At 41.2% G+C, this 13,359-nt stretch overlaps 1 protein-coding gene across 4 annotated transcripts in view; it reads left to right on the top strand.

Moving 5' to 3' along the window:
* The window catches only part of Larp4b (La ribonucleoprotein domain family member 4B), an 82,973-nt gene that overhangs the window by 41,380 nt on the left and 28,234 nt on the right, over positions 1-13,359 (top strand). For all 4 annotated transcript variants that reach the window (XM_008841343.3, XM_029567479.1, XM_029567477.1 and 1 more), the window contains exons 4-6: positions 1,440-1,587; positions 1,810-1,950; positions 13,038-13,116. In XM_008841343.3, the coding sequence (XP_008839565.1) occupies positions 1,440-1,587; positions 1,810-1,950; positions 13,038-13,116 (368 nt within the window). The remainder of the gene's footprint in view (positions 1-1,439; positions 1,588-1,809; positions 1,951-13,037; positions 13,117-13,359) is intronic.

Here is a 13,359-nt window from a genome sequence, read left to right as displayed (position 1 = left end):
GATTGTTACCAGAAAAAATTAACCTTCATGTTCATTAGATTTTATAGTTGTAGAGGAAACAGTCTACAAAATTAAACCTTTAAAACAATATATGTAGACTCTGTTACATAATTGTGCACATAGCTGACAAGCAATTGCAACTGCTTGGTGCATCCATGCAGAGTGTGGACAGAGTGCTGTCTTTATTAGCATGACTTTAAGTGAGATGCATGCTTTCTATTTTAAATTGCCTTTTTAATTATGAGATAATGACCAAGCAGTATACTGGCTTAAGGTGTTACCCTGTTTTAATGCTGTTGCCTAAGTTTTCAAAACTTGTTTTCAAAGCGCTATACAGTCACTTTTATATTAATCTTATGTAGAAGCTTGTTTCCCTGTTTTACAGATAAAGATCCATGCCAGGTGCATGCTGTTAATTCCAGCCCTCGGGAGGCAGAGGCAGGTGGATCTCTGAGATCATGGCCAGCCTGGTCTACATAGTGAGCTTCAGGCAGGCTGGGACTAGGGAGACCCTGTCAAAAACAAAACAAAACAAAACAGATGAAGAGCCAGACTTGGCCTGTCGGTGCTCTGAATTACAATGCTGTTTTAGTGCAGCTCCAGGATTAGTGCAGGCTTACCTGCAGTGCTTCTTCACTCCTCTGCTCATGTAGAGAATCCTGTTCTTTTAGGGAGTACTGAGTGCTTTCAATGCCTCCTTTCAGCAGCCTTATCACTTTATAAGTGAGAACTGCAAAATTCACTTCCAGGTGAGTTTTATAGAGAGTAAGCAACTCTGCACGTTGCGCAGCTGTCCGTGGGAAGGTGGACTGAGGCCCCAGTGGCTTTGGCACACGTGAGAACCCTAGGCTGGCAGCATCTGCATCACTTGTAGTCCACTGTGGTGGGCCTGGGAAATCGTTCTGAACAGCCCAGCGGTAAGGGAGGCTCCTTCAGAAATGGGAGCAAGTAGTTCTACCCAAAGTGTAAGATGCTTTCTGTGTTGTGGATGCTTAAGCTTTTTCTTGTCCTGTAGTATCCGTTGTTCTTAGGAAGAACTTTGATTTTTCTATATCTTTTGCTTATGTGCTTGGAGCTTTATCACTAAAATGTATGTTGTATTAAATTTGTAAATCTATGAATTGGGATTTTTGTTAGGTAGTGCAGGAAATCACTAGTTACAGTTGTGAAACTGAACTCTGAGCTAAATCAAGAAGTGAGGCCATCATTTATAGTATATAGAGAGCCTTGTGCTTAGAAGAAAATGCCAGAGTGAGTTAGAGTTGTGTGTCAGCTTTCTTTTTGAGCTTGATTTCATCTCAAAGATGTGTGTAAATAGGTAGGCTTAGCCTTGTAAGCCTAAATTCTCTTAACATAGATTTTGTTTTTAAACTCTGAATCAATAAAATAGCACTCAGTTGAACTTTGGATACCACTGTATATATGAAATTTCTTCCTAGGTTCCAGCAACTAAAGTTTCTGAACTAAACCCTAATGCAAAAGTATGGGGAGCTCACATGTTACATTTGGAAGGGAATAGTGCAGCTGTTGGTGTGAGTGCTGCGTGGGAGGAGGCACCTGGCCATCCTGCAGACTGTGGCCAGCAGGGTGAGTAGTGAGCTTGGCCTTGACTGGAGCAGCCTGCTCTCAAGCCTTTGCCCTTATTACCGGTTCACTCTGTCTTTAAGCTATGCATTCGCATCGGAGTCCTGGTTTGTGATAGTATTTAGAGCTGGGGACCTTTTACAATCCACTTTTAAGAATTGAGCAACTGCCAGTGTAAGCTTTATTCTCCTAACACTGCCTTTTGGGATAAAATTGAAATTATAGGATTGGATGCCAATGGCGATGGTGACAAAAGTCATGATAACGCAGCGTTACCAGATTCCCAGGAGGCAGAGCAGACAGAGATGAGCACTCTGGCTCTGGATCACTCGGAATATGAAGCTCTGCCTGAGAGTAGTGAAACAGGTAAGACTAGCTTATGAGCTAGTTTTCATTGCGGATGTGGGCTTTTGCTTTTTTAAAATGTAACTTACTAAATGGTTCTCAAGGCAGTTCATTGGCTCCTTTCAGTGTTCTTTCAAACTTCATCTCATGTAGACATAGAAATGAGGCCTTGGAGTGGAAAGCCTGCTGGCAAATTTAAGACCTGGGTGACCTCTGAAACAAGTGGGATTGAGTTACGAGACAAGAAGATCGTTTATAGGGTGTGTGGGTTAAGTACAGACATGGATGTAGTCTTGGAATTGAGGGTAAGACAGGTTGGACGGACTCAGGGCTATAAAGAGGGAATATAGTGGTGGTTGGAGGCAATTGAAGACTCATCCCACAGCCTTGGAAACCAGAGGGATTTGGACTGTATACCCCTTTTGTCAGTGCAGGAGTTACAGGAAGAAACTCAGATGTTTAAAGAAAGATACAATTTTTCAGGAATAGCAAAGAATGACTTTAAAGAAAGAAAACCTCAGAACAGATAAAACAGGAAGCTCTGTAAGGACTTCAGCTTTGATTAGTGACCATAGAAATGGGAAGGAAGAGAGTAAGCTGGGAAATGAGATTGTTCGCCTTGGTTGGGCGTTGTGCCAAATGTCACTGACATGGGGCTGTAAAAGTAAACCTGTTGAAGAAAATTCTCACTTGTTTACTTTTATTTCTTATTGTCACAGGTGTGGCATTGTCTCGGGGGTTGGCGGGGGGAGGTGTTGTTGGTTTGTTTTTTTTTTTTTTTGAGACAGGGTCTCACTCTGCAGGCCTGGAACTCACAGAGATCCTCCTGCTTCTGCCTCCTGAGCACTGGGATTAAAGGTGTATGCTACCATGACACCACGCCCAGCCTTCGTCTCTGGTTTTAAATCGAGTCCTGTCCACTCACCTTGCCTTGTTTGTTGTGGGCATTTGGAAATACAGGGAAGCATTATCTAAGCAAGCAGGAAGCAGAGTTGGTAAAACTGAGGGTCCTCTGTGAGAAGCATAGTCATGCACAACAGTAGCTTCATCCATTTAAGACTTTACATAGCACAAGGTTAAGAATTGGGCTGGAGAGATGGCTCGGGTAAAGAGCACCTACCTACATGCAGGCAGTATACCCACACACATAAAAAATAATAATAAAGATTTAAAAAAGAATTATTAGTTAAGTGGGAAAATGCTTTATAACACCATTCAGGGTTGTTTTAACTTTAGTGGAACTATTGCTTTAAGTAATTATTTGGTCAGATGAACCAGGTAAGAATTTATAAAAGGGAAAAAAAAATCAAACTTTCCTATATAAATTAGGCATCTTGAAGTGATTTAACCCTCTACATAGGTAGTGCTCTAATTTAAATGAGGAAGCACCACATGTAGCACTTTGATTTGATTAGCTCCTTGTTAGCCCACTGCTAACCAGTTAATGACCCGGAAATGACAAAACATTGGGATAAACTGGAGTGATGGTAAAGTTGATTTGGCTGTTTGATGACAAAGAAAAGCGGGGGTGAGGGAGAATGCCAGACATTTAAATCAAATTTCAAGAAACGGGAAAATAGCAAGGCACTATTATGTCAGAGTCATGAGAAGCCTAAAGGTAAAAATAAAAGGAATCGAATGTAATACAAATTTTAGACTGCATCTAAATCTCAGACTGGGAACAGAAACTGCAAAAGATAGAATATAGATATCAAAAATAAAAGATGTTAACTATGTCTGGGAACTCTAAATTCAAAAGAAGTTGGTTCTTTGTAAAAGGAGTATTTAAAGCTATTTTCAGAAGCAGAAAACAAAAGATTAGTTCCCTTTTGGAAACCAACATAGAAATGCTTATAGAAAATGGGAAAACAATTCCTTGCCTCCAGTGTTGTTCGTGGTATCTAAAAAGCTAGTCAATATTTAAACTGCTAGCAGACGGAAGGGACAGGCAGCAGCCTAATGACTGACAGCTGAATGGCAGAGAAAGTAGAGGATGCAATCTGTCTAATGGGAATTGAGCAGAGAATTGTCCAGTGGTCTGACATCACTTCTGTGGTTCTACCTGCAGAGAACTTGAGTTAGCGGTACTGAGGTGAATGAGCACACATACCTCCCTTTCTGTTCTTGTACATGTGACTTCAGCTAGGTATGAGTGGTAGTTAATAAGTACCTACCTGATGCTTTTGATGGTTTTTGCCTGTCTTCTGTTTTGGGTTCCCAGTCCCTGTAGAGCATTTGCTGAATGACTTACTCCATAGGCCTCTTTGTTGGTCATCCCCTCCCTACCTCATCACCTAACATCCCAGACCATCCAACTTTAACTCCCTTTGTGGCTGTTTGCCAAATGCCCCAAACTTGTGCATGTACCGGAGCAGACAGGTAAATATGGTTGAAGAAAACTATGCCGCAGAACAGAGTGGCTTGATTTTTAAGTTCATGATCACAGATTCCCAGAGCTACTGTGCTGCCTAATAAAAGTCAGGCTGCTAGGCAGTGACTTGAAGCTTCCTGTCCTACCTCCATTGCTCCCATTCTTTGTTGTATAAAGCACTAGGGAGGCATAAAAGATGCACAGTAAATGCTGAGTAGTTAAGTTATGCCCTAGTTTTTTGTCTTCATTTTCCTTACCTTTAGTGAATTAAGGAAACACTGAATACATTATACAGTCAATTTGATGACATTTCATTCTGCACTGTTTTCTCTGCTCAGTTTATGTAAGTTGAATACTTAAGTTGTAAAACATAAGCAGAATCCAAAGTCATCAACATGTCCATCACCAGGAAGACTTCCTGTGTGCTCTTCTTTCCCTAGGCAACCATTCCAAATCAGTTAGCATTTTCTGGAATTTAAGTAAGTGGAATAGGACAGTGGTTGCTCTTTGACTTACTTAAGTACACTCACTAGCTTTGAGATCGTTCCTATTTTTTTTTTTTTTTTAAAGTCTTTTTGAAGCAGGGTCTCCCTGTCCTGGAACTCACTATGTAGACCAGGCTGGCCTTGAACTCACAGAGATCCACCTGCCTCTGCCTCCCAAGTACTGGGACTACAGGTGTGCGCTACCATGCCCAGCTCAAGTTGTTCCTTTATGACCGAGTAGAATTCCACGATATGGTTCATTGTCTTCTCATCTACCTGATGATGAGTATTTAGATTGTTTCCAATTTGGGACTTTTAAATGTTACTGTTTGAATTTGAGAGCAGAACTTTGTGTGGACATTTGTTTTCATTATTTAGATAAACTGACATAGATGGATATCATTAGTTCTATTTATCTTCTTAAATGATAAAGCTGGGAGGCTGGGGATACAGCTCAGTGATAAAGTGCTTGCCTAGCATGCACAAAGCCCTAGATTTAATCCCCGCACTGCCACAGAAAATGAAAACAGTAAAGGAAGAGACGTGGTAAAACTTGTCCACTGTAGGGTGCTAATTTGTATTTCCACTTCCAGTGTATCAAAGCTGCATACACTATGTCTCCACTAGCAGTGTTTCTAATTTCAGCCATTCTAAAAGGTGTTAACTAACAGATCTTACTGTGGTTTTAGTTTGTATTTCCTCAATGACTAATGGTGTCAAGGTTCCTTTTTTTAAGATGTTATTTTATTATTTGATAATTTAATACATGCATCTACTGAATTTTTGGCCATTTTCGCCCACCATCCCCTTCTGTCAACCCCTTCTCTCTAATGAAAACCTTTCTTCCCAACAAGCTAAGCTCCCTCCTACTTTAATTTGTTGTTGGGTTTTGTTTTTGTTTCTGACCCACTGTGCCCCTCCCCCAGCACCCATTAACTACCCATGGCCCCTTGTGGGCTTCCTGGCCTGCTCCTCTCCCATTGCGTTCATGACGAAATGGTGCAGCCACAGCTGTGGTGAGTTCATGAGTGCAGTGACCATGTTGCGTTCAGAAGACGTGTTTCACAGCACTTCTCAGCCTCTAGTTCTTACATACTTTCTATATCCTCTCTGCCATGTTTCTTGTGCCTTGGAGAGGTGATACAGGTGTGTCACTTAAGACCAAACACTCCACAGTCACTTATTCTCCATACTTTGACCAGTTTTCAGTAAGATGTATTTTTTAGAGCAATTTTAAGTTCGCAGCTAAGTTCCAATGTAGAATTTTTTAGTGCCCTCCTCCCCCTCCCCCTCCCCCCTCCCGCTCTACCCTTGTGATCCTGATCCTCCCCAGTCCACATTGGAAAGGCCTGGGAAGGGTGAGGAGAGGAGGTCACAGGCAGCTACAGGCCAACAGCCCAGGCTAGGAGTGACCCACCTCCATCAGGGAATAAAATATAATGAACCATATACATGTAAGATTTACCATCTTGTTTTTTGTTTTGTTCTGTCTGGACCGCAAACCCAGGGCCTTGTATATCTGCACATGCTCCACTGCTGCTCCAGCTCCCAGCCCCTTAGTCGTATTTAAATATACAGTTCAGATGCACTAAATACTGTTGTACAAACTCATTTCATCCTATAAAAAAACTGAAATTCTGTGTCCACTAAAAATAACTGCCAATTTTCTCTTCACTCACCCTTGAAAGGCACTAATTCTTTCTGTCTCTATAAATTTGCCTACTCTAGGAACCCCCAAAAAGTGGAATTATAACAGTCATCTTTTTTTTTTTAATAATTTTTTTATGTGTATGCGTGTATTGCCTACATGTAGGTAAGTGCACCTGTACCTTGCAATGCCTGTGGAGGACAGAAGAGACTGTCGGATCCCCTGGGACTGGAGTTATGGACAGTTGTTAGCTGCCATGTGGGTGCTGAGATTCGAACCTGGGTCTTCTGCAAGAACAACCAGTATTCTTAACTGCTGAGCCATCTTTCCAGCACTCACAGCCATCTTTTTGTAATTGGCTTATTTCATTACTAGCATGATGTCCTTAAGGGTCATCTATATTGTAGCATTTGTCAGAATTTCTTGTTTTTTGTTTTTTGTTTTTTTAAGGCCGAATAATACTCAGGTAGGTAGATAGATAAAGAAAGAGGTAGATAGGTAATAGGTAAGTAGGTAGGTAGATAGATAGGTAATAGGTAGGTAGTTAGGTAGGTAGGTAGATAGATAGACAGACAGACCATGTTTTGTTTGTTCATCCACCTGAGTTGCTTCCACTTTTAGGTATTATAAATAATACTGCTGCTCTGTTGTTAAACTCTTATCAAATAGGATTTGCAGATACTTTTACTCTTTGTGTAGGTTGCTCTTTTTTTTTGTCTTTTTCAGACAGGGTCTCCCATAGCCCCAGCTGGAACTCGCTATGTAGACTAGGCTTTGGCTTCAAATTCAGAGATTTGCCTGCCCGTGCCTCCTGAGTGCTGGGGTTAAAGGCATGTACCACCACGCCCGGCACCATGGGTTGCTTCTTTGCTTGATTGATGGTGTCTTTTGATGTACAAAATGTGTAATTTGTATAAAGTGTGGCTTATCTGTTGTCTTTTATTGCCTAGGCCTTTGGTGCCATATCTGCAGTGCTGTTCAATCCAGTTTTCTGAAGCGTAAGCCGAAGCTTAATATCTAGATTGCTTTCATCTGGTTTTAAATGAGAAGACTGTGGTCCTCATTTATTCTTTTTCATTGACACTCAATTTTCCCAGCACCATTTATGGAAGGCCTATCTTTTCCTTTTTAACAGCCTCAGCATCCTCTTTTGAGATCATGTGACCATGTGCACACAGATTTATTTCTGGGTCTTCCATTGGTCTGTCTGTATGGCAGTATTACCCTGACACAGTTGGAGAAGAAAAAGTAGAGCATTTTCAACAAATTGTGCTGGAAGAGTTGCATAGCCAAATGTCAACAGTGAAAACAGCCTCATTCATATCTAATACCACATATAAAAAATTAATTTCAGATAATCACATTTTAAACTCTAAAGCTTTTTAAAAATTATTTATTTAATAACCACATGATTAGAAGAAGCATTTCATTACAGCATTAACATATTCAGTAACAATTTCCAGAGCAAGGATGCATCTCTTTCAAAATTGGCCATAAATTTTTAGGTCACAGTTGAATATATACAGCTATACAATATTGAACTCAGTATAAACCCTATAAGACATAAAATTGAATGAGGTTTTAACCTTTTAAAAAAACAATCTCCATTTCATTTTAAAATACACTGTTTCAGACAGAAAATTTCTTTCTTTTTTTTTTTTTTTGGTTTCTTTGAGACAGGGTCTCCCTGCAGCCCTAAATGGCCTGGATTCTCTGTGGAGACCAGGCTGGCCTCAAACTCACAGAGATCTGCCTGCCTCTGCCTCCTGAGTGCTAGAAAAACTTTTTAATGTTACTAACACTTAGATGTTTGCACATGCATCTCTAATCTCTATGTATGTGATTATTACTAGTCACAGTTGGTGACACTCAGAACCTTGGCACCTGAGCATGGATATAAAGTCATCAGGTAGATTTCAATGGTAATGTTAAGCTGTAAAACTTTTAATAAAATTAATAAAAGAATATTTTCATGACCTTATATTAGGCAAATATTCCTTACATATAACCTAAAGGAAAGCCAATAAGAGAAGACTTGATAAATTACACTATATGCAAATTTTAAATTATCTATTTCAAATGATACTGTTAGGGAAAAGAAGCAAGCAGGTTAGTTTTCATGTATATGCCTTCAGTTGTAGAGACTGTATATGTAAATCAGGTATATAGTAAGAACTTACATCCAAAACGTAGAAATTGACAAAATTCAGTGAAAGTGAGAAAATGAACAACTAGACACACAGCACTAAAGAAGGCACATACACAAGGTGCTCAGGTTCCCTTGTTCCACATGTAAGGGGTTCAGAACTAACATGAAAAAAGCTAGAAACCTGAAATGGCAGCCATTCTTGGAAGAGAAGTATGCTCTCAGGGTACAAACCTACCTGTCCACAGAGCTGGAGAGACAGGTGAATGGAAAGCTGGACCCTGAGCAGAAAGCCCTGTCTGCAGGAACTAGAGCCAGACTAGGAGAGCCTAAACTGAAGTTTGAGCCTCTACAAACTGAAAATGGGCAAGACCGAGACTGGTACTCCACAGTGGCCTAGCCGTAGAGTGCTGTGATTTTGTGAATTTACTTGCAGTCACTTGACCAGGTCCTCACAGTGCATTTAGAGAAGATTTTTGTGTTTCTGCAGAAAACACTGGAAAGGGCCCATTGTGAAGCGCACCAGAGCACATCTGACATCAGCTGCCCACAGAGCAAACTATACCTCATGCCTAGTCTTTTCTCTGTGTCTTCCTTTAAAATATATATGTGCACCACATGGGCTGGAGAGATGGCTTTGTGGTTAAGAGTGCTTGCTGCTTGGGGCTGGAGAGATGGCTCAGCGGTTAAGAACACTGGCTGTTCTTGTAGAAGGCCTGGGTTTGAATCCCAACACCCACATGGCAGCTAACAACTGCCCTTAACTCCAGTTCCAGGGGATCCAACAGCCTCTTCTGTCCTCTGGGGGCATTGCACGATATGGGTGCACTTACCTACATGCAGGCAATACATGCATATACATAAAAATAATAAATATATTTGTTTTTAAAGAGCTTGCTGCACTTTCGGAGGACCCACATTCAGTTCCAAACACCCACATCAAGCAGCTTACAGCTGCCTGTAACTCTAGCTCTAGAAGACGCTGTACCCTCTTCTGGTCTCTTCAGGCATCTGCACTCATGTGACATGCACATAAGTAAAAATAAAAAACTACATCTTTACACCCCCACAAACACTGCGTTAGCAATGGCACATCTCACCTAATGTCTTTTGGACCCTGCCTTATACTTGGCTCTTTTTGATTCTTAGTTCTTAGACTTCCCCTTTTTAAATTATCTCAAGAGTTTTGAGGAGGAGCTGCCAAGTATTTTGTGATATAGTCATCTGTTGGCGTTCTTATGATTTTTTTTTTTCCCTCATTACCTGCTTATATTAGGGAATGGGGAGCAGTCCACAGGGGTAAAGCCCTGTTTTCATCATATGTCAAGAGTACACACTTGGAGAAGTTCAAAGGAGCTTATTGCTGTGGTTTTGACATTGAGCCTCTGGCTGCAGTAGTGCTTGTCAGATGTCTCAACAGTTAGTGCAGTTAGGGTTGAGGGATGTACTTGTTGCCCAGGGACCTGTGTCCTTTGTTGTCTGTTGTCTCGTGCCTAGAAAATTCTCATTTATTTTTTATGTTGTTGTTGTTTTTAAAAAGAAAATACCCTCAGGCCCTGGGGTGCCATCTTACGTGGATGTAAATGATTTGGAGTCTCCCTGACATCTCTCAGCTCAGGAGCTGGTCTGCACAAGAGCTTACCTCTCTCACTATGCCAGTCTTTGCTTCCTTGTCTGTTTCGTCAGCATCGTGAATCTCCTGCACTACAGAGTTGTTTTCTGTTGTTCTTACACTGGATTATCTCTTCAGTGAAACCACAGCAGTAGACTCACAGGATGCTTCAAAACAGTTTTCTGTGCTAGCTGGCCTCCTGACTAATCTCTTAAATCCAGTCCAGGCAGACAGTTGTCTTTAGAGTCTGATATACATTTGTTGAGCTCTTTAATGACCCCTAGTATGACCAGATCTGGTTGTTACTCCCCCACCCCCCAACCCTGGCACACTGATTGAACTTCAGGCTTCACTTGCTTGACAGCATTTTATCACTTAGCTATATACAACATCATAGCCTCACAGCCCTCTTACTATTTTTTTTTTTAAACTTTTTTAAAGAAGGGTATCCTTAAGTTGCCCAGGCTGGCCTTGAACTTGCAAACCTCCTACCTCAGCTTTCCAAGTAGCTGATTCTCACATCTTATTTAGAGCTATAGTGTTGTGTGTGTGTGTGCGTGTGTGCGCATGTGCATCAAAACAGGGTTTCTCAGCAGGACCTAGGACTCGCTTTTTAGGTTGTGCTGGCTGTTTCTAGGGGATACTCCTGTCTCTACCCCCCCAGCCAGTGCTAGGATTGCAAACGTATACCATCACACTCAGCTTTTTTTTTTTTTAATTTTATTTATTATTTTATGTGTATGCGCGTGTTGCCTACATGTAGATAAGTGCACCCATGTCATGCAATATCCGTGTAGGTCAGAAGAGGCTGTCAGATCCCCTGGGACTGGAGTTAAGGACAGTTGTTAGCTGCCATGTGGGTGCTGGGGTTTGAACCTGGGCCTTCTGCAAGAACAACCAGTGTTCTTAACTGCTGAGCCATCTCTCCATCCCCACACACTCAGCTTTTTACATGGGTGCTGGAGATTGAACTTAGGTCCTTGTGCTCCCCAGCCCCATTCATTTTAAAGTTGGTGATTCCTTCATTTTATTCTCTTACTCCGATGTCTTCCATACATGGCCTCTGAATCACTATGTTTTGAGTCCTGAGTAGCGGTCTGCCCTCAATGATTGTATCAGCTTCCCAGTTACACTGCTTATGACTTTACTGTCCATCTGCACCATGGAACCACAGTGGTCTTTCTGAAATGTCACCCAGTCTGTCCCAGTCACATTCAGATTGAAATTCTAATGTCCTACTTGTCTGACTCATAGGTACACTATGCTGACTTTTCTTACTGTGTTTTCTTACTGTGTAGAATTCTCCACATTCAGGCCAGCTTCCTTACTGTGTGTTCGCTCCTGCCCCTGAGGGTTTCTGCCTGGAACATAACTTCCACCTTTTTCACACCCCCTCTCTCCTCCCTCAGATCAGATGGCACCTTTGGTGTCCAACAGCATCATCCACTCTGGCCCCTCCCCAGGTTGTTTTCCTCTGTCTCATTCGAGCTCACGTTCTGTTGTACTCTTGCTTATTCAGCTGTCTATTGTCTGCCTCTCTTGCTGGAATGTTGGCCTCTTCAGAGCAGGGGCCTTGCCTTCATTTAGGCTGAATTCACAGTTCCTGCAACAGTTTCCAGCACACAAGACAGAGCTAGTAAATATCTCTCAAATATGGAGGATGGAATGTAGACAGGAGAACCAGGAAGTCTCCATCAGGGAGAGGAGGGCACGTGTTCATGCTCAGATCTCATGATTCTTAGCTGTTTTGTTTTCTTTTTTGCTAGTGAGGATGGGTTTTTCTGAAAGTTCATTCATTATATAACACTGTCATAAACTGTTCTTATTTGTTCTAAATTCCCCCACTTTGTTACCTTTTTTCATGGTCTTTGACTTTTGAAACAGGCATCTCTTGTGTTCACCTGGATGACTTATATAAGAACACTCTTAGTGCTCATCGCCATTTTATTAAAATACCTGCTTGTCCAGTGTTCAGATTGCCGAAGGTGGCAGGGCCTTCAGCCTTAAACTTGAATTCACTCCCCTGGAGGCCACTGCCTGCCTGCTGCTGTCTGTAGCCATACACATGTAGGTCATTACCTGCTGAGCCACCCCATGTCATCTCAGGAGCAGTATCCTCTAGGATTTGGAAAGCTTTTGTGTCCTCTGAGCATCTGATTTATGGAGTATCCTCTAATGAGGGCTCTTTCTAGCTTGTCCTTTGACTGACTAGAAGTTTGAAGGCAGATTAAGCTCTCCTGTGGAAGATACAAGTCCAGGTAGCCCATGGCTTGATCGTCACACCATTTGATTTTTATTTGTTCATTGTTTGTTTCCATTTTGGGTGCTTTTATTTTGTTTGGATTTTGCTGGTGTTTATCTTTCCCTTGTTTTGATTCTTTCCCTTCTATTTTATTGTTAATGTCAGTGTCCTTATGTGTTACCTGAAAATGCTTTTTGAAGTAAGGCAAGCCACCAAGTAAGCCTGTGCTGATTATTTGTTACTAAAAACTCAATGCTAAACTTTTGTTAATGAAATTTAATCTGAGGAGAAAGGAGGGATTTTTGTTTTGTTTTTGTGTGGTTTACTTTTTTCTATAGGTAAAATAGAACTTTTTTTTTTTTTTTTTTTTTCATTTTGACAGCATCTCCCATAGCCCCAGCCTGCCTGGAACTCATTATATAGACCAGGCTGACCTCAATCTCACAGAGATCTCTCTGCCTCCCAAGTGCTGGGATTAAAAGGCATGCACCACCATACCCGGTGTCATAGCAGCTTTTTTACTCTCTATGATGTATCTAGGTGAAAACACTAGACCTGCTTGGTAAATTTTAAGCCATTTTTCCTGTTCATTACTTTTATATAGGAGGAAATGAATCTCAACAAGAAAGCCAAGAAGACCCCCGGGAAGTACTTAAAAAAACATTGGAATTCTGCTTATCCAGGTAAGGCTGGTAGCAATTTTTTCTTTTAATGCCTAAAATGCCTGAGATCTCTAGTATTATGCATTGGTTATTAGCTACAAATACGATTTTCCCCATAGGAGTGTGTTTATAAGTAGCTATCTAAATACATATTTATTAATCAAGAGTCTTAATAGCCTTTTAGTAGATTTGAGAACTTATCATAACCCTCAAGTCAGGGACCCTCAAAATTAGGTCCACAAGTCCATCTTAGTGATGACTGTC

Source organism: Nannospalax galili, unplaced genomic scaffold, assembly GCF_000622305.1.
Source record: "Nannospalax galili isolate Female #2095 unplaced genomic scaffold, S.galili_v1.0 scaffold399, whole genome shotgun sequence".
Taxonomy (NCBI): Eukaryota; Metazoa; Chordata; class Mammalia; order Rodentia; family Spalacidae; genus Nannospalax; species Nannospalax galili.
Note: the sequence above shows the minus strand (reverse complement) of the source record. Positions and strands in the feature narration are given on the sequence as shown.